Genomic DNA, 25,276 nt, shown 5'->3' on the forward strand with positions numbered 1-25,276 from the left:
ACATATTTAAATAGATTCAGTAAAAGTGGCAGCCAAAATGTGGTGATAGCTTTAAAAAGAAGCTTATGGGAATGATACAGAATGCAGTAAAATTCAAAGACATTTTCTTTTTCCTAAAATGCCACCTTTTCTTCTGCTTTGTGTCCACTTACATCCAAAGGAGGAAAAGTATCTGTGACATTGATCTTCCCATGATCTTTTCCAAACAGTCAGACACATTCCAACCCATCAAAAGCCACTCTTACAAATTTCCTTTTTTTCAGATACAACTATAACTGGCTCTCTTCACTGGTAGACATCATTTAAATAAGAAAATGAAATGTTACTTGGGAGTAAATTAGTGTCAAATCTCAGAGACTGTACAAGTACTGTTGAGGTTATCAAAATGACTGTTTTATAGAAGCAATGTAATATATGCAGGTATTCAGACTACTCATCATGCAAATGACAGCATATGTAACATACAAAAATATTTACCAAACCAGTTCACACAGATCCAGATGTTATTCTCAGGAAATGTCAGGGAATCTTTAGTTCCAGTCTTTGTCCCATCTAAATATCCCCCGTCCAGGACAGATTACCCACTGCTTGCCTAACATACCAGGTCATAAGACAGCACAGCTCTCTGTGGGTGTCATGTTAATTCAAATCAAAAATCCTCATATTGAATGCAACCGTTGACAATGCAGTGATAGGCGTTATTTTCTAAAAAGCGGGTCATGTTAAGTGCCACTGTCAGCATAACATCCCTAAAGTGTTCTGCTTCTATTAGAGAAATAGCAATTTGGAGAAAGGCTGTCTCCACTTGAAACAGCAAAATGCTACTAACAATGCCACTCTGTGAGGGAGGACATCAGAACTTCTGGGTCCCTTAGATTGTGCTTGAAAAAATGATCCACAACTTCCAGACTGATAAATGACAGCCTTAAGCTTGTGCCACCCATTTTTCTAGGATTATGTAAGAGGTTCTGGTCTCACTAGTATGGTTGCGGTCCTCAAGTTTTTGGGAGCTTTTGTGAAATTCCTTGGAGTTTGAGCCTATTTATTCATACCGACGGGAATGCAGAAGATGAGAAGCATTACTCCCTAATGCACTTAAGACAAAGCTGAGAGCTAGCAGCCGCTCAGTTCCAGTTCCAACCATATCACTGACTCACTGTGTGGGTTTGGGACAGCTCGCTGTCTCTTGGCCCCCATCCTGCTCTCTGTGCAGGAAGATTAAAGTGGTTGGATAGAGCCTTACTGAAGCCAATACAACCTACACGTATGTTTCTTCAGCAAGGAATGTCCTTAGAAATGTAAAGATAGCACACCAAAGGCTCATTGTTAGGAGGCTTAGTTTATGACCATGTTAAAACTGGAAGCACGGAGAACTGTATAAATCTACAGCAGTATCAATAAAAGAAAAATCGGCAGACTGGTGAAATATAGAGACAAAGGCAATTGTTAGCCTTCCACAGTGCTAAATCATAAACCAACGGAACTGGCATCAATTTCTAGAGTGTGCAAGTGTATTTTCTGAAGACTGATCATTCAGCTAAATTAGGATTTTATTAAATGTAAAATTAAAATAACCTGATGCTTCTGGAAGAGCAAAGGATGTGTTTTGATACGAACATCAGTACCATTTAAACTGCAAGATCTAGAAAAGCAGATAAAAGGTTACCTTTGAAGTAAGGGCAATAGTCTCAATTCAGTTGGAAAATAACTTTTAATTGCCACTGCTGATTTTTTGTCAACTTCTTGGGTTTTCTCCACTGGCCCTGAATGATTCTTCATCTTCATGGGTGGGAAGCTAACCAGATTTAGGCAAAACCATCTTGCTTCTGTCAACTCGTGCCTGGTTCAAGTTGTATTTCTCACAGTGGCTAATTCCTGCCTACCTTCCTCTTGCTTACGCTTTTCCTGCACTACTTCTCACTGACTTCAGTGAGAACCTGCTCAGCGTGGGGGTGCAAGATAATAACCTAAGATCAAAAGGTGCAAAAATTGTATGAGCACTAGTGGTTATATCAGGAAGACTGGGTTAACTATTCAACTATGGTGAGTCGTTAGAGCTTCATGAAGAAATTAATGCATCTAATTCAATACTGGGAGGAGGGAAGAGGATATTTGGAGAAAACAACACAAGAGCTATGAATCTGTGAGCCTCCCAACAGTCACAAAAGGGGAAGCAAATGCAGACAATGACATACTTCCAGGCTGCAGGCCAAAGCGACACTGCTGCTCTGCCAATGCAGAGCACAAAAATCTCAAAGAGCATGAAACAGTTAAAAAGACATTCCTAGGAAAGGAGTGGGGATTCGATTGTCAGGCCCTGTGTGGAAAGATAGGCTACCACCGGGAGAGGCTGTGGAAAAAGAGTCTCAGGAAGGTGGGTGTTCCCCAGTTCCTGACGATTATGACCCTTAGGCAAAGGCAGGCATCTGTATAGATTGATTTATTGTTCTGAAAATCTGTTTTTACTTAAACTATTTAGTTCTACGCTAATACTTTCTGTTATAGAGGCTGTTTGGTCCCTTTATAGAGCCATTGCTCTCAAGTGCAACCAAATACTCAGAAGCAGGACAGATGCTCAAGGCATGATTTGAGAGTAGGTGAGTAAGATGGAGGTGACAAGGGACATGGTGTGCTCTTCAAGAAGCCAGGTGATACAGTTAACTTGGTAAGTGTGATGGGAATAATTTGCAAGCTGACAGCGTGCTAAGCTTCTTTGCTAGACTGATGCTCAGACCATCTCACTTCATACTTTTCAGCTGCTTCTCAAACTCAACTTTCTTTCAGTAAACTGACTTTGGTTCATTTGCTATCAACTCCTGTCCCATCTCATGTCAATTCTGGCTTAAAAGTGAGTGTATCAGTTTGCTAGGAAAGATAACATCAGCTGCATTACCTTTAACAATTTTTGCCTGTTACTCTTCCCAAATAATTTCTTGATTTTGTCTTAATGAGAACATAGTCCTAAAAACTAGTCTTCTCAGCATAGACAACCAGAGAGTTGCTTAATTCTCACTGTAGTAATCTGAAGAACAGAGGTATTAAACAGCAGTGGACCCAACATCAGGCCCAGGGCAGATTCTATAAATACTTAGTAAGACTGTTCATAACTCGAATCTGAACAAATGGATCTCCTTAAATATTAAATTTAGCTAAAGCATTGCTTGCATTATTTCAGAAAGGATATACTTCCAAACAGCCCCCACAATAAGAAAACATGTAGGAAACGTACAACAGTTGGCAATCCGTGGATCAGTTAAAAAAAAAAATAATAAAAAATAAATCTACAAGTGAATGAACAGCCAGTCATTTACAGAGCCCAAGAATTAAGGTCTTGAAATCTGCTACTTAATAAGAATCAGAGTCATCACCCATAACAAAGGAAGTAGTTTCTTATTTCCTTCATAATAAAAACTCTTCCCCAGCACTTTCACCTCCTTCTACCTTATATTTATTGTGAGACAAACATGTACAAACTATGATTAAGTTTAAAGACAGTTTATAAGATGAATAAGCAAGTTACATGTTGGCATGCACACAGGAAAAAGAAACCAGACATCCTTCCAAACCTAAAAGACAGAGTATCTTTATCTACCTTCTAGACAAAAAAGCCATCCTGGCCACAACCTTATCAAGGCTTAGAGACTTTCTGTCATCATTCAATCCATTGAGGGGGGCAGCCACTTTCCTGCCACTAAGCATTAATAACTTTGTCTGAACTATCTGTGGCAGACAGATTCATTTCCTACTGGCTCCATCTAGGCTTGGTAGCCTTACACTTCACTAGCGAGCACTATGACATGACAAATGTAAGCACAGCGAGAAGGCTGGAAGGTTATATGCCTTAGAGAGTGGAGCTGCTCACAAAATCTTCCACGATAAACTCAGACAGACATTACTTTTACAGTTTGACAGTATAGTCCATGAAACCCAAAAGACATTTTTCTGCAGATATTCTGTATTTTTTAACATAAAGCAAAGCTGAGGCCAATACTCTTTATACTACTAAGTGCTTATTATCAGATAAATAAAAGGGGTGTTCCCAAAATATTTTATGTAGGCTTGTCTGGGTTGGAGATAACTTGCTTATAATAATAATAGTACTTTTATAAATAAAAACTAATAAAAAATCCTCAGCAAAAATATCAAGTGCCAGACATCTTTAAGACTTCAAGAACAGAAAATTTTAAAACTCCTTCTTTGAAAACTCTTCCAGAGCAATGTGCCTGTATTTTATTCTTTGCCCCACCTACTAAAATATTGAAATGATATTTTGCTAGGGAGTTTCTCTTTAGCGAATAAACAGAAAGGAAAATTACAATTCCCAACATAAAAGTAGAGTAAAAAAAAATGTAGAGCTTTTACTTTCATGCCAATAGGGTTGAAGTGATGACATAAACATGATTCAGTAACTGACTGCAAAGACTTTATACAGATAAGAAGCACATTGCAATGTACCTAGTCCCATCACACTGACTGATGAAACCTAACCTCTGCCTACCAACAAAGATAATGTATTAGACCATCTTGACATCCCTGCCAGCTCCTTGCATGGTTAATTCAAGGGCCACAAGGCTGGCTGAAAGACGCAGTGATTAATCATACGTTGGCTCAGAGGACCATGGACAAATGGATTAAAATGTTTTAATTTGGCCACTTAACACAGAGACTAACCTGTAGCAGGACCCTGAATAAGATCCTTCCTCTGTCAACATTGTAGAGTAGACTCTGGGGAATACATTTCAGATTTTCTTCAGTGTGCACCATGTCAAACAGGCCTAAAATAAGGCTTTGAGGCCAACTGAAATGAAAATGAGACCTTCCCATTTGCAGAGTCTAACTGTAATCCACAACACACTTCAAAATATTCTGAAAGAATTTCAATTCAGAAGTATTCAGTTTCACTCAGTTCTATCTGGCATCATTCTTGGTGATCTACAGATTCTGCTCTTATCTGTGCAGAAATACACAGATGTGCATAAATACAAAAAAAGGACATTGTGTTGAAACACATTTTAAAGATGATAACTTTAGCATTAAAGAAAATTTCACCTTGAAAATGTAATGAAGTAAAAAATGAAACTGTTAAGGTTGGCTATGATTCTAAGAAAATGCAAATGTGCATATACCCACTTAAACACATTTCCTGACTTCTGCCACCATGTTCCTTCTTTTTTTTTTCTTGACAAAGTGGCCAGTATTTCAGTCTATACCTGGCTACCTTCAGGCAAGATGGAAATCACTTTCCTACAGACTTTGCATATGAAAATAGAGGTTGCTCTAAGAAAAGATAGTCATCACCTTCCCTTGTTTTTCTTGGAACTGAAGCCAGGTTGCTCTCAAAGAAACTGGCTGCATTCTGGGCTATTTGGTTAGGAAATTCAACAGGAAATGATAAGGGAAGGGAACAAGACTGGAGGTGAGGTAAAACTGGTAATATAATCAGCGAGCAAAAGAAAGGAAACTCGTGAGTGAACGGAAATGTGAAACTATGTGTTTGCTGTAAAAGATTTTTAAGCAGTAGATGGGGTAAGAAGGAAAAAATGCATTGTGTAAAAAAGAATGAGAAAAATCTCAGTGAACAGACCATGTGGAGAAGGAGACTATCTTAAAGAGAATATGGAGACATACCCTGGACAGATGAGTTGCCTACATTGGGTATACTGGGGGTACTATGTTGGATAATTGATAGCTACAAGATTGGCAGTACAAACAAAGATGAGAATTGAGTCAATAGAAGAGATCACTGGAAAGAAAAGAAAAAAAAGTATAAGTCAGCTAGAGAGCCACAGAATGAGAGATCTCTAGTGCAGGAGATGGGAAAATAAGAGGCCTCCAACTTTGCTGCATCAGGTGAAAATAATCATATCAAAAGATGCTCATTCATAATTATGTAATGACTCAAAATGACTGCAGACACAGTGAGGCTCTTCCCAAAAATGTAAAAAAACCAACCCTGATGTTAGACTGTTCCCTGTACTAATACTATAAAACATGCACACAGCCATGCACTTAATGGATGTTGTTGTTATTATGCCAACTCCATGCACTAGTTTGGCAAACTCTCAGTAACTGAGGAATCTAACATCTTCAGTAGTTCAGGATTGGTCTGGGTTACAGTAGATGTTAAGTCTCTGTGAGCATCTCACACTTTTGGGGACTAATGTTTTAATGACAGATGCTGCTCATTTGTAAAAGATTACAATATTTTATTGCACTTCAAATGCCAAAGTAATCACTTTGCCTGGGAATGAAAACATTTCACAAGTATAGAAAGTGTAGTACCGCTTGTCAAAAAATTCTGTTTAAAATTTTTGGTGGTGTCATTTTTTTCACCAATATGCAAGTATTTATTGAGTATGTTGGGCTAATTTATATCATAGGCAAACGTCGTTCTTTTTTCAAGAAGTGGTGAACAGGAAAGGGTTAAAAGAAATCACTATATGGTAGGAATCATGGTATCTCATCTCACTATACCCTAAACTGTCACACTCAATCTGACATTACAGCCATGAAAATAGGCTGCAAACTTCATTACAAGATGATGATTGGTATCTATCTCCTTTTATGCACAACACACATACTAAGATGCAACATAATATGCCAGAATGATACAACACCAGGCAAATAAAGAAGAGACTGCTGAAAAGCCCTTCTACTGTTTATGTGGGGGCATTCTCAAATCTGGCCTCATGCAAGTCACAAAAATTAGGAGAGATTACAGATTTGGAATTAGTTTTCAACTAGATCCTTCACTTTGTTCAAGTTTACTATTTGTATGCACCAGTTGGCTTACAGTTGCAAATGGAAATATTTATTCCCGCCTTACAAAACACAATATGAATTAAAAAACGTTAAACTAAAATGTTTAAAAGTAATTTCCACCAAAGATCGAGATTGAGAAACTTATCTCCAAATGCTTTTATTTTTCACAAACTTTTCCCTCAAAAGCAATACTAAAACTGAAAGTTACTGCTCTCCTCCCCTAACTAAAAAATGATGGTGTTTTCACTGAAAAAAAAAAAAAAAAAAAAAAAAAAAAGGTTAATTGCTGAAAATGCACAAGGAATTAAAAAAATGTACTGAAATGTTGAGCAACTCAGCTGGACAGCAAATTGTCTCTTTGTGAGCCACTGCCTCAAAGGACCGTTCCTTGCTTCTGAATCTTTGGTGTGCTTGGGCTTCTTTTAAGTAGACTTTCCAATGCCTGTAACAGTATTTTCTGATCAGAGAGCTATTTTATTTAAGTTAAAATTTTGAAATATTCTCAAAAACTGAAGATCCTTTTAATTATTCAATCCAAAGTCATGTAAGCTGCATTCCGTTTTGAAATGTCATTATAAGTTGTAAAACCAATCCTACCAGCATGCAATTCAGTTGATTACAGAGCAATAAAGACACTGAGATTAAAGTTCCCAAGTCAGAAAATGTGTCTGCCCATAACTACTAACATAATACTTGGAGCTTTTAGTTGGCATTACAACAGCACGCCAAGCAAAATGCGACCCCACTAAACACCCTCCACATTTGCATCATTGCCCTCTCATGTTGCCACTCCAGAGACATTTTTCTTCTCTTTCCTTCCATCCCCAGACTTCTTTGCAAGTGCATATTCCCATGTCCCCCGATTTCTCACTCTCAAGTCTGACTCACTGGTTCCTATTATAAGCGTTAACAAAATATCCCTTAAATTACTCTGAGAGGACGTTGCTCCTGCTATGGGATTTAATGCCCTCCTCTGCAAGCAGAAGTGGCAGCTTACCAACATGCTCCTCACTGTGCAACGTACAGATATCCAATGCCAGACTTTAAATTGCTCAACAGCAAGTTTTAAATCATCCTGCCGAGGAGTCTGTAGGGAGACATACCAGTCTTACTGCAGAGGGAGATCAATGAGCTGTGGAGACATGCTGGCCAGGAATCTCCCTTTCATCTAGATATACACAGTGTGACACACCAGGTGCCAGCTTAACTGCTATTCTTACGGGAGTGGGCAACTTTTACATTTGAGAGACGGGAGCATTTTTTTGAGTTTATAGATTATTTTTAATGTGTCAAAGATTTATCATGGGAGTTAAAGGGTTGAATAAAGTCAGCCAAAAGAAATTCTCAAGCTTAGTGTGATGCAAGATATCAGGGACTTACAGAATTTTACCATCATGTTGATCCTGCTTATGAACTCTCCTCTGCTGGCGTCCCTGACACAGTCAGTCTCTGTTCAGTGACATGCCCCTTCATAAGGGCAAGGGCCAGACTGAGCTTATGAGGAATATGGACTTTGTGTACACACTTACAGGGCACCTATATCTGTCCCTTTCTCTCTCACTCCCCCACCACCCCCGTCCAGAAATAGAACTTACTTTGCCCTGTTTAGGTAAATCTTTGCAAGGTTGCACAGGCTCTCTGGAACAGCAAACAATCTGAAGAAACGGAAACATGTCCAGAGCTGGAGTGGACAAACGAGTGTCAGTACCTCACTTGTACCCAGAGAAAGGGAAGGTGGAACTGTGGTCCTGCAAACATGTTTCTGCCTTATTATTGACCTGTTTCTACTAAGATCTGAACTGGCATCTAAAGCCTAATTGTATTGATATTAACCTTTGATGGCAATGGAACTTTTCTTTGAAACACAGAAGTTCTTAAAAGACTGACTGCTTTTTGTTACTGTAATGAGCCAGAATGTATTTCATGGCTGTGCAGAAAAGATGAAGTTGTAGTCCTAAAGATGAATCATTGCTGTCCACACCAATATGAGATTTTCTGGTAAATAATTGTATTTTTAGCTACCAACAATACCCAAATTCCATATGTGATTGCCATACCCAGCAGCTGCTTAATTTTTTTTTCTTTTCTTTTCTTTTTTTTTTAAATTGATCATAACTTTTCAAGACTTCCCTCTGCAGGGTTATATTAGGTGTTCCCTCATGAACTCTTCTATCTTTTCATTCCTAGGGCAGGCTATCTTTTCCTGGTTCCTAGGAAAGTGGTAGGGTCTGGGCAACAGTTCTGTAGGCCTTTGCTGGATGTCACAAAAAATTAAAATACTTCTTACTCTCACAGTAGTGCTAAACTGGAATAGGATGTTTAACATTGAATATTGCTATCAGAAATATAAAGAAACCGGGGTGGGGGTGAAATAAAGACAGAGATTAATGAGAAAAAAATTAATATATTTATAAGTCAGTTTGTAGGAGGCACTTGCTCTCACTACAGGAGAAAAAAAGGCATTTGAAGATTGGTGGTGTGTTCCCCTAAGAGTTTTCTTAAGAAGGTGAAACTTTTGCATAGCTGTCACTGCATATCTAACAATATGTATTCAGAGAACAACAGGCATCTCAGGATATGCAGCAACTGAAATACATGTATAGATAATGTGCACGCTGACTTGTAAGGTACAAAATCATATTCTTTTTTCAAACAACATTGAAAAAGTATTAGGGAAAGTATGTCAGCTCTTCTTGGCTTTCTTCCTGATCACATGTAAAGTGCAAGCTATACTGACAGATACCTTTCAAGAGTTTTCAAAGTATGAATGCAAAGCATAGACTACCAGTGACACATTAAATATATAATGAAAGGACAATGATAACAACAACATGTAAAAACTCAAAACATGCCCCGTTAAGTTTGGTTGTTTTTTTCGTTTTGGTTTATTTTGGGTTTTTTTTCCTAAAGTTGCTTAATCAGAAAGAAGTTATATTACTTTGAAAATTTTCACTTAAAAGGTGAAATATCTAAATATCTATCTTTAGGATAGATATAGCATCAGAATTTTCAACCTCCACAAAATATTTTTGAGAACTTTATAAATAACCCAGATAACAATTTCTATTGGAATGTTCCGGTTAGCCTTGACTACAGTGTGACCACAAAAAAAAAAAAATAGCACCGTTCAGAAAACCTTTTGGCAGACCTATGCTTTCACTGTAATTTTCAGGTGCATTTTTCTTTTTATTGCTACTGTATTTAACAGTTAATCATGCATAATTTTCTCTACAGCTAGTATTTTCCAGTTCTGCTTTATTTCAAGTGAGAGAACTGAGTGAAAGCACCAGAAAACTTCAGAAAAATTAATTTGTTTTTAACCTTGCACCATTTTTCTTCAATTTTTTTTCTCATCTTCTCATAAGGAAATACAAAGCCTGACACTTCAATGTTTATCTTTTGCATATAAATGCCTGGCAAACCAATATACAAGTTGAAATGCCAAGTGAAAAGTGTTTAAAATAAGAACTGGCTGACTGCTTTCTTTAACACATACACTTTTAATCTATCAGTAACAAAAAGTAGTACCACCTTTGGAAATACAGTCTACGAAAAGCCTTTGGGTAAATTATTGTAAAACAGTGTGACTCATATTTGCAGAGACTAAATAAGGGACAGCCTCTATTAACAGCCCATATGGAAACTAAGATATAAAATATTCTAGAAAACATTGCCCACAGCATAAAAGTTTAATAAAAACTGAAAGTAAAGTGGAGGGAGAAGAGGCAAAAAAAGCACCAAAACCAATCAAGGGGTGAGAAAGAAGGATGATCAAAGTAAAAAAGAAAAGGGAATAAAGTTATAAATTTTATGAATAATTATAATAATTAAAGTATGCTTCATGAGGCAGCAACCTGGAAAATAATTCACCAAAGGTGGCATACTGCAATACTTTAAAAAGAAAAGTCTCACCGTATCTGTCACTTGATTTTGCTGCCAATGAAAAACTACAGAAAGTTACTTTGACCATTAATGTTCTAGCCTGCTCTTCAACTTTAGCAGCAGAAAAACATTCAAGAACATCAACTAAAGAGGAAAATCTAGTTTCTTGAAATAATAATTCTTATTTTGGTGGCAATAGGCAGATTTCAGATTTCTGTCAATCTAGGCTGAGATTTTGAAAGCCATCATGCTGTACATTCTTACACCTTTGGGCAACACTTATTTTTCCATCAAGATTTTTCTCCTTTGACTTCTCAAAACCAAGACACCTTCACATCACAGCATCTTGTCTTTCACTAAGAAAAGTGGAAATATAAAATCAAGAAAAAAAGCCTAAAGGACAACTTCAGATATCAGGCTGAACTATGATCAGAGGCAAAATATTTTCCATGTAAAGGCTTTGCTAAGACAGTTGTTTTACCAAAGAAGATTCTTCACTTTCAGGAAAATAATTTGTCTTTCTTGGAATACTCTTACAGTTACTGCCAATTTGGCCAAAATATTTTAATTCCTAAAAGGCAATGAAGGTAGCTTGACTTTTCCAGACCTGAAACAGCACTGTGCCAAACTTTTCTGAGAGGTGAGCACAAACCAAGACATCAAAGGTTTCCAAAGTCTAAACCCTGCCTCAGCTGAACAAACAGTATCTATAGAGAAGAAGATTTAAACTTGATGAGACAAGTAAAAATTAAAATTCAAAACAAAAATCTACCTGTGATTTTCAGGATGGATCGTTTTCAGTCTTAACCTCAGTGACTTCCTGGACTGCAGTTATACAGTCCTCTCTGTCCCCCTGGGAAAGTCTCCTTCATCCCATCAGCTCCAAGTCTGGGTTTGGGTCTCTTTGCTGTTCTTCCTAGGGGTCTCCCAGGTTCCCTTCCCACTGCAGGCCCTTTCTCACTGTCCTTTCCCTTCCCTGTCACATCCTGCACCTAGAGCCATTTTGTAGGTTATACATGTTCAGTCCCTTTCAGGTTAAAAACACCTTTGCCCTAGAAGGCACTAGCTGGCAGCCACTTTTTTTTCTCTGCTGCTTCAACACATCCTCTCAGCATACACATACATTGAACTGAAAGAGAAATGATTGTATCGCAATCCCATTCTTCTCTTAAGCTTTAGATGTATAAGAAAAATAGGAGGAAGAGGTTTTATGCTTATTTAGTTAATGTCTTTTAAAGAAAAATATTTTGCAGCAAGAACCCTCTGGAGGATTTTTGTTTGTTTGTTTTTAGGAAAATAGCTTAGTATTTTGGAAAGGAAAGGACATTTTTCTTAAATCCAGTTCTATAAAAAATACAAGATTAAATTAACCTGTATTAAGTTGGCAGCCAAATCCCTGCATAGGAAACCAAAGATAGTATTTAACTGTCAACTCAATTCCAAAGAGATATACTTAATTACAAAAAATTAACTCAGACAGTCAGTAAAATGAAATAGATCCCTGGAGAGCTGCTGTACTGTGCTAACATTTGCACCACGCTCTTGCAATAGGAGCAGAATCCAGTTTTCTTAACTGTGAGACTGCTCCTTCCAAAATGTATCCACTTCCACTAAACATACATGGTATACATGACATTGGTCATATAGGTGCTTAAGGAAACTTTTCAATAACTTGCTAAACTAGTAATGTGATGTCTGTGACAGTTACATAGGGTGAGTACTCTTGAAAAAGAGGCTTGTTCTTGTCAATTGACCTAAAAATGGACTGATATCAATCACTTAATGAACATAAAGCTTCAATCCTGTTAATGTTAAGGCTCAGAAGTAGCTTCATTATCTGTATACCGAGGTCACTCAAGTTGATAACAGTAGACTTATATAACAGTATTTACAGTTTTCATGTTTGTATTTAATTTGTCCTTATATGGCTTTTATTACTTTTTAAACAACTGGTTAATTCTTGGCATAAATTTTATGAACACAGGGTGACCACAATGCAATATCTGCATGCAGATGAAAGCAAACTTCATAGCTCTTCTAATACATGGACCAGAGTATGGCTAATTTTTCAAAACTACTGTCTCATTTCTTTATGCCATATATAACACACGTGCTTATGTCCATGGGCTGTGATTTGCAATATGGTTCAGTCTGAGTCTTTTCTTAACGCAGGGTCAATTGACTTTTTCTTTCTGTCTTCCTACTTCCTTTTTCCCAACTTCACTGGACAAATATTTACAATATGTCTTGTCTTGATGCCTTGACTTGTTTTCACTAAATATGCTAATGGAAAATCTTTAATCAACTTTCAGACCTGAAACAAGTCTCCCATTCCTTGGATTCATAATGGCATAGTAGTTACATGCTCTGCCAAAAATGTTGTTCGGTAATGGACATGAAAAATTTAGCACAAATTGATATTAATGTCCCATTCAACAATTATGATGATGGGGAGGGGGTAGTGGTGGGGAATCTGTTAAATAAAAAAAAAAAAAAGACTGAGAAAACTCCAAAAGGCGTTCAATAGGTTGTGTGCTAATGAAGTGAGGCTGACTGATTTCTGTGCGATTGCTCCCAATAACAGTCTCTGAGAAAAGCCTTTGAACAAACAAATGTACCTTTCTTGAAGAATAAGTTTGTTTTCCTTCTTCCAGAAGTCTTTGAAGTCAGAACTGAATTCATGCCAAATACTGAAGAAAGAATGTGGGGACACCTCTTTCTCTCCCATTTTTGGTTTCATACAGAAATAGGCTGCAGTTTCCAAAAAGCTGTCAAAGAAAGCAAAAACGGCAGATGTTTCAGTACCCACTGATGCAATATTATTTTTTTTTTCTTACTTAGCGCTGACACAGTATTTAATTATTCTTGGTACCAGATCTAAAATAAAAAGCTATAAAAACATAACAGTTCTGAGCTCTTCGTATACAGATAGATAGACAATATGATTCTTCAGCAAAGTTGGGATCTGGCACTTATCATAGGTTCTGTTTTTGACCAAAGAATTTTCTACTTCAAAAGCTAAAATGAACGCAGTGTCCACAGCCCTGCAAATCCGGACATCCACACCTGCCCATATACTGCTTTTTCTGTTGTGTTTAAAGCTGTTTTCACAACACAGAGTTAAAGCCTATAAAAGACTGTAAACAAAGTTCTTCAAGTTCTGTTAGATCTATACTATGACACAATAGGGCAGATAGCTTAGGTTGAAGCTTACACAGAAATGTTAAGACTCAAACCTGCTGTGTACTAAACAAGAAATGATGCAACAGAAAACTGGGCCAGGAGCAACTGTGCTAGAAAAGAGGTGCCCATCATGGCTCTACCAGAATGATCCGACAACACCTTCCAAGCTCAGCAAAAGTAAAGTTGCATATTAAACCCAAAAGCTACACCTCAAGTAAGAACTGCTGCTGAAATGCAAAGGTCATATTTCCAATACTGAGTGAGGACTGTGGCTGCAATTAAATTTAACGCATTTCTGAGTTTGAACTGCTTCTATTTTATTTTAAATTTTAAAATATGTAGGAATGTTATAGGAAGCTACAGAAGAATTATTTCAAAAATTAATTTCTTGATTATTATTCCATTTTCTTTTTTTACTTAATATTTTGTAAATACTGGGGCTTTTAAGAACTTCTGTCTCAGCTGAAGCTCAACAGGGAAGCTTCTGGAGAACTGGTTATTTTCTGAAGAATTCTATGGAAAGCTGTCTCTTGAAATATAATTGTAGATGCTTTGCTCACTGATCTGTTACTACTCATCAAGTCCTATGATAATTTTCTATGAAACACACATCACAGTTTTAATCATTTTAATTACGAGGAAACATGCAATTCCAGTTAAATGGATGGAAATGTCATTTTAGTCACAGAAGTTGCATCTTCATTCATGGACTACTGTAATTGGAAATAAAGTGCTCTGATAGTTTTTATAATTTAAAGTTTTTAATGGTGACAATAGTATACAAAGATTCAACCATTCTGAAAGGTCAATCTCACAGTCTCTGTGAAACCATTTGTCCTAGTTCTCAAAACTCAATACTCCAGTTGTTCTGCCCAACATGAAAAATGTATGTCTACATAAATTATCCTATTTCTGAATAAAAAAGCCTAGAGCTTAAAAGTTTAACATCAGTTTACCAATCAAATTCTACACACTTTTCCTCTTAATTTGTAATTAATTTTTCCATCTGCTGAAGCAAAATGAAGCTGTTGAGCAACAAAGATGCAGCACAGAAAAATATAAAAGACAAAGATACCCTCACACTTCTTACGCCATTGCATTGGTATTCAAATGCCACCTTACCGGAGCGTACCATTTCTTTAGCTGTCTCAGCCTACCATGGCACTCTGTTCTGTAAGTCAGCACTTGGTAATTAAATAGAATGTCTTTCTGTGGCTGGGTTTTGTTGCGTTTTTTTCAAATGATTTATAGATAAGTGATACTACTGATTAAACTAAAATATTCCATTTTACTTACCTATTTACATTTTTCCCACAGTTTCATACTGGGGAAAATACTTATCATCTTTCATGTGGTCCCACAGAATCCCTCAAAAAGAATATCCCTGATATTCGTCAGTCAGGTGCACTATATTTTAATTTTTTTTGCCTACTTTCACATATTTTCAACTTTTTTGCAAGACTGCAAACATATCAGGGAGGTCTTTTGGTTTTCCTCCCAGCCCCTTCCCCCAGACTTACAGTTCTAGAGCTGTGAGGAAGTCATATAAAAGGCTTATTTGATTTTTCAGAATGAACTGGCTACATTTTTGAAAGAACATGAGGAATACAGGACAAGAGAGAAATCTGGAGGCATCAGCTGAGTCAATGGCTTATTTTTAAGGAAGCTCTTTGAACGAAGGCCATTAATGATTTACAGAACATAGAAAGATCAGAAGTTCAAATAAGAAGCCTTGTTCTGAGAAACGTGTCTTCAAACCATTCTGCAAATGACAATAATGTGAGAAGAATTTGACAGTGCATGGCCACCCTAAGCAATGCTTTTAAATTTGAGGTAACGAGCTAGAATTCCCTCACAGGAAAACATCTCAGGAAACAGGAAGCCAAGAAAAAATTAAATTCAGACTGTACAGGAGAATACTCCAAAAAAATTGATAAACAACAAACACTAACATTTATTGGAAACACAAAGGCTTCCATCACTCTTCAATTATTCCAACTGTCCTCTGGGGGAAGAAGGAAATACCCAATGTTTTTTTCTCCGGTGACCGAAAATCTCCCTGAGGACCATTTGTATAACCATTACAACCTTACACATGCATACAGATGTGTCTAACAGCTATAACTTAATTTCTTGGTTTATAGAGAGAAGAGAAATGCTCAGCCAGGTTGCTTGCCTCCCTAGCAGTTACTTTGGGAGGTAAAGGAAATAAGCTGTTTGTGAAATGTGAAACAGCAGCAGCGTAGCAGGTTGTCATTGTTAATACATCACACCTTTCTAATGCCCCATAACAACATGTATCAGCTGCATCACAGTAAGATTTTGGGGCACAAGTCTCCATGAATCAAATATTTTTTCTACATATGCAGATCAAACAGTCAAGACAGTTACTATATATTTTCCAGCCAGAGAGGTCTACCCTTATTTAGCAGTTTAGTCTCTTAGAGGACATACAGAAGACATATGGAAACCTGCCTGCTATACATTTGATGCTGTCATTTTTGTAGTACAAGACAAAGTGGCAGAATTCACACATGAAAGACAAAGCAAATAAAGTGAATCCAAATCCATCAAATAATAAAACATGCACAGCAATAAATCCTCTATATTACCACGCTCTTTAAATATCTGATTTGGAAATGTTTACATATGTCAAACTAGGCATATCTCAAAGCTGATTCCAGGAGGGAACACGCATTTTAAATACAAAGAGAAATTTGGATGACATTGCCATAACCTCAAGACTAGATATCATCCTTTCAGACTTCAGCCAGGCAGCAAATACCTTTTCTCTAGTGCTTTTTGATGGGGCAGCCCATTCAAATTTTCCTGTTGATCCTTCAGCAGATTTTGAAACAAAACATCTGCAAATACCATTGATACTGTTCCTGACTATATGTGCAGGCACACAGACATTTTGAATCAAATAAGGGACTAGAGTTCAGAAAGCTTTTGTTCCTATACCCAAATTAATTTCTGCACCATAAAACCTTGGGAAACTCATCTGACCTCTCTGGATTTCATTTCACCTATCTGCAAAATGAAACATTTATTACCAAACAGGTATTGCAAAGCTTGTTTAGCGTCCATTTCTCAAGTGAAAAGGTTCTTTCTTTTCCATACTCTTAGTGAATGTCTTAAAAGGAAAGAATGTGCATTAGAGAAGAGATAGCAGTCATGGAAGATGGAAGGAAGGGCATACGAGTTATTTTCAGGGATTAAAAGAGGTAAAGGAGGTCACTGGCTTTGCTTCAAACAGCCTGACTTTTCAAGCATGATTAAGAATAAGGCAGTGATGTTCACACTGCTGTCTTATCCTGACATAGCAAAAGCCAGAATTCTTTAAACAGATTTCAGACTGCATTTCATATCCCTCTTGCTGGCCCTGAAGGAGAATTAAATAACAGTAACTCTCTCAAAACAATGGAAGAGTTGCTCATCCCTGACAATTAAGGAAGGAAATAAGATCAAGAAAGATGGTTAGTTCCTTTTCTCCTTTTCTCATCTTCTAATTTCCTTGGTTCAAGTGTTTGTGTAATTCAGAAAAAAAATCACTGCAGTCTGAGATGACTGAACTCACTGCTTACTCAAATGTGGAAATTTGATGAATGAATCACTGGACCTTTCTGTGTGCTCCCTTGTGTACAACTATGAGACTATGTAAATGATTTTTCTATTTGGAGGGAAGGAAGGAATGGATGCACTAACAGCCAAACCAAATTTAATCATATGAGAAAGAAAAGAAGCCATTCACATTGCAAATGGCTCATTGACAGCATTTCTAGCTAATAGATCTAATCCATTAGGAATATTTTAAGAGCAGCTATGGATTTTTCAGTTTTTTTCCATTCCATTCTGAAGCCAGTTAGCAAGCAGTTGCAGACAGTGATTCAGATTCAAGTCTGCTGTGTGCAATGCATTGGCCAGTTTATATGTACAACATATGTTTGTATGCATGCATGTACATATGTGAATGTATGCAGCAGGTCAAGCAGAAGGAGAGGGAGAGGAGAGAGAGAAGCTGGCATCTGCAAAAACACTTCTTTTGCTAAAAAAAAAAGAAGATGAAAAAAAGCAATAAGGAGACAAATCAACAATACTAAGCAATGGACAGCAGTAGTTTCATTCTCAGCATCATTTGATCAGGCTTCCATGGCCAAATAAATAGCAAAGTAACCACAGGTACAGAAATGCCCTGGCTGACCTTTCTGAGAAATGGTGAACACACGCACAAACACACACACATCTGATTTCCCCACACAGCAGACTAAATCACCTGCAAGAGTAAAGATTTTTTTAAATGTGGATTTAAATGTAGGGAAAAACATTACTACAATTCTGCAAGAGAGATTCTGTACTGTTTGTCAGATTACGTATTTTGGTTGAAGCTCAAACCTGGATGTTCTTGACTACTTGGGTTTGGCTTTATAAATGGTTAAGTATCATTTATGTACATTTGAGATTAAGAGCAGGTAGTCTTAGTGGTGGTACTGTGTTAGTTTTGTGAAGCAGTTGTGTTTCAGAAGCAGTTCTGAGTCAGGCAGGAGCTGCTAAGGTACACTGTAGTTTGATTAAAGTCACAAGTAAAATTTAGAACTAAGCATAGTCTACCAAAAGAAAGAAGATAAAAAGGGGAAAAAAGACTACATGTGCCTATTACTACTTTAAATCTGACATAAGTTATATTTAAAGCTAAACTGAGTTGGCAGGCATATAAGCCTGTTCAGAGTGTTGACCCTGAATTTATGACTACATAGGGAAGATGAGTGCAGTATATAGGTAACAGTACTCGCTTCCTGGAAAGACTAATCACATGAATTCTCATATTTATTCTTGTTTTGTTTTATAAAGAGGAAAAGGCTTTGTACATATTTTCTTTGTGTTTTCAACATCTGAAAGCATTAGCGAGAGTTAGTCTTAAGACAGAATACCAAGCAGTTCAGCAAAGTCACACAAAATTATATAAAATGAAACAGAACCAGCATCCTGGTTATCAAGATAGCACAAGGCTGTGAGGAAGCTTAATATGCACAGCATCCTAAGAAGCCTCTCATTTTGCATTGACATATCTTGTTGAGGGTCCTCTCTGCACTATAACTTTACATCACTTTCTTCACCTTTTTTTTTTTTTTAAATTATCATTGCCTCTCCTCAGTGCTGTCCCTTGTCCTGCATAAGTAGAAGTGAGAAAATATAAAAATAAACATAGGTTCATTCAAAATATCTAGTACTTAAATGTTGGCAAGAAATTTCTTGGGGTCCTTTTTTTTTTTTTTTTTTTAAAGGAATAAAAGTATCTTTCTTATATTAAAAGAAAGTTGAGATAATATGCCAGCTTAAATCAGCTGCCAGAATCATTAATCTCTTCTTTCATTTGCCAATTTATATTGTGTAACTATGGATTTTGTAATATTGTTCCTTAGAAAACAAAGGTCTCAAGAGATTTTTCCTTTCCTCTAAAAAAAACCTGCCAAACATTTGCAATGTTTTGAATCCTAAGTCATCTCCCTCATCTTTATTCCCTTGCCTCCTACAAATTCATATTAAAGAGAAGAGTGTTTTATTGCTCCAACTAGATGAAAATTAACAGCTTCAACAACAACAAAAAACATCCCTCTACCTTTGAGGTACCATTTTTTCCCCCAGCAAAAGCCCAGCAAAAAGCATCCAATGTTAAGAACAGGAAATTATGTTTCAACAGGCCAGTCTGCCTTGTTCATGAGAATTTTGACCCCTGCCCCAGGAAATGATTTACAACTTTAATATTAATCAACAATGATCAATATTATCAGCTGTACACATTGATTAATAAGACAAATGCACAACTTATTTATACTTCATGCCATACACTGAAAGCAGCAGACCCAGTAACTGAAGCAGAGCTGTGACAGTATGTTAAACTCAATGGGTGTTATGAATATAAACTTGCACTTGAAACAAATATTTTAGGAAAACTACAATTTTTAGAGGACTGACGAACTCATGGAGTTAGCAATGAAAACAACATTCACATATCAGATTGCCATTTCAACCTCAATTCAAACTGTTATTCCAGGCTCTCTTATTTACATCATTCAATGGGTGGGTATTTCTTTAGTCCTGTCTTTCAGGAACAAAGTCCCTCATAAAAGGGGTAGCAAAGTAGCAAAATAATATGGCCATAACTAATTTAACTTATAGTTTTGTTGGAAGGTGAATTTGAGCACTGAGGTTTTCACAATCTGTTTATTTTAGAAATTATCAGGTCCAGATTAAGATGTATCAGTTGGGCATGATGAATAAATTTGCCAAACCACTTCTTGTTGCTTGTATCTTCTGGAAACATTAGGTTATCAGAGATCACAGTTATCACTACATCTTAAAAGTATTCTTCAAGATTTTCCTTCTCTTTTTTTTTTTTCTTCCTATTTTTATTCTCATTCTTCTCTAAAACACTAGGCTACAACCTGGTCCCTCTATATGCTTGGTTTTGGTTTGGTTTGGGTTTTTTTTGCATTTCACTGATGAAAGCAAAGGTTCTGCTGATGTAAGAATGCCATTTTTAATCCGATGTGGCATAGGATTAGGCGCTAAATTATGTCACAAGCAGGATGGACCTATCTTGGCAGACAGAACTTTTCTGATGACAAAAAAATACAGTGCTTAAAAAGCCATTCTGCACAGACTGAGTCAGCCTCCAGCCTCAAAGGTCAGGAAATGTAGGTTAGAGGTATTTTTGCTACCTTCACTATATCATGTACAAAGTATTCGTCAGCCACAGCTCACCCAGTAATTGGGGTTTATGTGAACCCAAATTCTGTTATGCATATTTAAAGGTTATGTCTCTGTTCAAGAATATTATTCAGATTAAAATATGAATTGAGATAATACATTGGAAACAGAGCTAACCTTGGGTCCTTTTTTGTCTCTGACAATTGTATTCTAGCAGGCCACTCAGAGAAAAAAGCAAACATATTTTAGCATGACTCTTCTAATGCATTTTTAATTTGCATGTGCTTTCTCCTGTCATTGTAAAATGACAATTTTAAACAGGTTCAAACTTTCTCTCAAAACCTCGGCTTGAGGTATTTGCAGTTCACTGGATGCATTAGTGTGAGCTGCAATCCACCATAATCTGCAGACTTTGCATGAATGTGTAGGTTCTCTTTCTCAGAGTTTAATGCTTTTAATTTTATGTTAGTGTGGATATCATGCCCATGCAGGCCAGCTAAGCTGTTATGTAGACACATGGATAGCTCTGTGCTAAACTGGGCATATACAATATGAGCATGTGTAAAACAACGTAATGTAATTGTGTGCATGGGAAAGTCAGGCCCAGTAACATATCCAAAAGAAAACTATTTTTTTCTCTTAAAAAGACTAACATTTGAGCTTCAAACGTATTAAATAAGCCTTGGCCAGTTGAACTTGAAGAAATAATAAGGTGCCAGTAGACACAGAATACAGTGGTAGAATGAATTTCAATGGTGATCTGACACAAGCTGCTAGCCCCAGTGCTGTAAGAAACAGCTAAATGCCTCATGTTAAATCCCAACTTGTCTCCAGATGTTTCTATTAACACACCTCATCTTCACTGTCTAGTGCAGTGGAGGTCTTCTGAGCAATCACCATTACTTAAAAAGGTTATAATTACATATGAAGGTAGTGTAACCATTGTGTACTATTGACAGTACTATATTACTATTAATACTACTATTAATTGTATTATTTAAAGCTATTGTGTTAAAAGTTTTATTATGTTTTTTCAATTTATTGATGTCAACCTCAGCCTTGCAATCTGCCTGCTCCCATGGTATGGCTCACTTTTATAACTGAAATTCATGCAGGCTCAAGGTCAGAGTTATCTAACAAATTAAGAAGTAATTTACCTTAAACCTAGAGCGGATTATTTTGATATCTACACAGAAACCACACAGATGCTTTACCAGATTTCATGTACATATAAATATTAACCCACACTGTAAGAATATAATCCAGCATAGATTAAATTTTATACATGTGCATCTACAAAAACACACTCTAAAAATAACACGTGAAATGAATCTACAGGTCTGATTGGGAGTATTGTCATAAGCTCTTCTATTTTGGTGCTCAAATCAAACTTAGGTTTCAGTTTCTATTCTTTGAAAATTATACAATAAAAATGCTCTGAAATACTTGGGTATTATAGAACCTTCTAGCATTTTAAATGTTCTGTGATGCAGTTTAATCTTAACCCTTCAAGGTTGCTCTGAAGAGTGTTCTTAATTCAATGTACAAGAGCTCTCTCCTTAACAAGCATGAACACAGGATTCCCCAATATCATCAAAAGCCAGCACAACTATGAATGGGAGCAATCCAGCCTTTGGAGAAGACAGAAATATTCACGGGGGCTTTCATATTCTTAGAGTTAATTACAACAAAATCACCTGAAAGCAAATTGAAAGACTTCAAAATTTGGGTTGAAGTGTCAGATTGAAAAAGTCTTTATGTGCATTTTTCAAACATTAGGCATGTATGATTGAACTCCTGACTTATCCCAATACATTCTCTTCATAGTAGTGACAGTATCTTTGTTTAGGTGAGTAGAGAAAAATGGGTAGCATTTTCTATAAGGATCAAGTTTAAATGACAAGGTGGCAGCCATTAGAATTGATGGAAAGATTGTAATATGTAACCATATCACTCTGGATATGTGAATCACCAATATTCATACATCCAAGCAAAGCTAAACAAGCCATACTCCTTTGGCCCAAGAACATTCTTTCATGTCTGGAGGAGCTGTTCCCATCCCTTCCAAGCATTATGTGAAGGCTTCATGGTGTTTCTGGTCTGGGGTGACCATTGCCCTAGTTGTTTCCTTTGGGGTGGAGAAGGAACTCTTACCTCCTCAACAGACTGATTAAGGTAGAACCATCTTTCAGGCAGCAGTTGAAAAAAGAAGCGAGTGCAAGTTATTCCATGAGAAGCATTCATTTAAAACACGGTGCAGAAGGCATCTGGCTCATTAAAACTGTTTCTGAATCTAGCTTGTTAAGGAAGACAAGAAACAAGGCAACAAGGCCAAGGAACAAACCGAAGAAGAGTAAAGAGGCAACACTTTTTTTCCTAGTCACTTAATCTCCATATACGAGAAGCACAGTGGGGTTTCAGCAATAGGCTGAGGCAAGCCCTATACTGTGGAGGGGCTGATGGCAGCCTTCCATCAGCTGGAAATTATTACAGAAGGAATGACCTATATTGTACAAGTTATTACTGGATAGTTCCCAGATGAGTTAACACAATTGTGACCTAATTAAACCACAGCCCTGACGTTCTGCTTTTCTATTTGCATATACATGACAACAGCAATATAATATAATAATCCTTAAAGTAAAACTTAAAATACAGCAAGGAAGAAAGCAACAACTGTAGTGGCAAGTCAACATTAAAAAAAAAAAAAAAAAAAAAAAAAGAAGTGTTTTCCACATTTAAGTCACAGTCATTGCAATTGCAAACACTATACTGTGAAGGTCTTAGGAAACAATCTAAACAGCTCAGGTAGACAATATGATGGAAGAAAAATCCTAGTGAACATAATCAGAAGCTGATGCACAATGGAGAGGCACTGAAGCTAATCACACACACACAAGCGTTTTACTTCAGCTACAACATCTCAAGAGGAATATCTTGAATTTTTGAGGTCAGTGAAACCACCTGCTGGACATAAACTGGAGGTCAAAACAATGTGCCACATTTAAATATTTTAATTTATCTATTTTTTTTCATTAGTTTTATTAGCTACATGATTCTTCTTTTACGTTTTTTAAATCTTGAATTTAATGCTATAGCATTGGTTTTGGGTATGATCAGACTTCAGTTATTTTAACTATATTGTTATCAGGGTGTTACTTAACTGTATTGTTGTCAAGGCTACTTAGCTGTGTAACTGTATTTGCACCTTAAACTAATATCCTTTATTCTTTTACTGTAAGATCTAAGAATAGGCCCTCTACATAAACCGTAGAATAAATTGCATAAAGATGAGTTTACATTGCAGATTATTAGATCTCTGAATTGTACCCCAGTCTATTTAAAGTTGTATTACCATTTGTTCATACTAGCACTGAATGCCATTAATTGCAAACTAATTTAAAACCAATGAATTTTTTTATTTTTTTTTTTTTTTTTAAGCAAGCAGCCCAACATCTTTAAAAGGAAGGATCAGCCTCTTATAGACAAAAATCGGTAGTGCAAATGCTTAAGGACTTGCAGTCATTTGGCAAATATTTTCAGAAAAGGACAAAAGCTTCATCTTTCAGGGAAAGATCAATTATCCATGTTTCAGAAGAGACTTTCTGACATCACAACTAAGCTGCTGGCTAAGTTTCCATTACTGCATATTTACAGGCCCTGATATTTTGTCAGAGATGTGATACTAAACTAGAATGATCCAATCTGTTTAACAGTCTGTAAGCTTCTTCTATACACATTTCCTTTGCTCACCAAGTATTTACTTTTTGCTGATGCAACTAATGTATACCTACAGTCTGAAATGTATTACCATGAGCAATTCAAGTCTGCATGCTGGGAGCCACACAGCAAGACAAGAGACCTAACAGTAAAGGAACCAACAAAGGACGAATGGCCAAAGAGTAGTGAAAGATGGAGTCCAACAGCATATTCTTGCCTTTCAGTTAAAAGCGTTGTGCTGAGGTTTTTTTAAACTACATACCTCTCTCCATTCTGAGCTTTTCACCACTTTATATCAATCATTAACTCAATTTTCACTTTAACTTTACAGTTCACATTTGGAAACAATCCAAACCATTGTGTGAAGGGTAGGGAGGCAGGAGGAACATTTACTGTTTTAAAGGATTACCAGACTTAGGTGCTACATTTTTAGGTGTTGCTTTTCAGCAGTGCCATTGTACCATACTGTCTGCTATTTCTCTAAGTGTCATCAACTTGTCAGCTCATAAGCAGGTGTAAAGCTTTGTTCCTCCCCAAGTCTCATGTTCAGTGAAGCCAATGGAAGTCTGTGAAGACTGTTGTGTCAGGAGTACTTTTTTTTGCAGGGAATTTAAAGGTAAACATTTCTCTTCAAAATTAATGTCATTTGTTGCTACAGCAAAGAAAGCAACAACACATTGTTAAATGGATTATTAAAAGTCCTGAAAACAGAAGAGGTGCCTGGGAGGCTGCACTCAGGAAGCACTTAAAAGACTAAAAAAAAAAAATCAAAAAAAAAAAATCACTGGAATGTGCAAGTAATGGGAGCAAATTATAAAATAAGCCAAATAAAAATATCCTGACACGGCAAGATGAGTGTTCCATATCCAGCCACACACATCCTAAATTCCCCAGTTGATACTTATGTCAGAAGGCAGAAAGTCCTCTGTTTGACTTTTTAAAAAACAAATATATATTCTCATAATGCACTGAGATTTACTAAAGAACAGATTAAATTCTCAGTTTGTTAAAATCAGTG

At 36.7% G+C, this 25,276-nt stretch overlaps 1 protein-coding gene across 1 annotated transcript in view; it reads right to left on the bottom strand.

Moving 5' to 3' along the window:
- Positions 1 to 25,276, bottom strand: part of FMN2 (formin 2) — a 164,675-nt gene that overhangs the window by 5,651 nt on the left and 133,748 nt on the right. Inside the window, exon 16 of the mRNA XM_075042186.1 lies at positions 13,263 to 13,412. Coding sequence (XP_074898287.1) covers positions 13,263 to 13,412 — 150 coding nt within the window. The remainder of the gene's footprint in view (positions 1 to 13,262; positions 13,413 to 25,276) is intronic.

The sequence above is a fragment of the Buteo buteo genome, chromosome 12, assembly GCF_964188355.1.
Source record: "Buteo buteo chromosome 12, bButBut1.hap1.1, whole genome shotgun sequence".
Classification (NCBI taxonomy): Eukaryota; Metazoa; Chordata; class Aves; order Accipitriformes; family Accipitridae; genus Buteo; species Buteo buteo.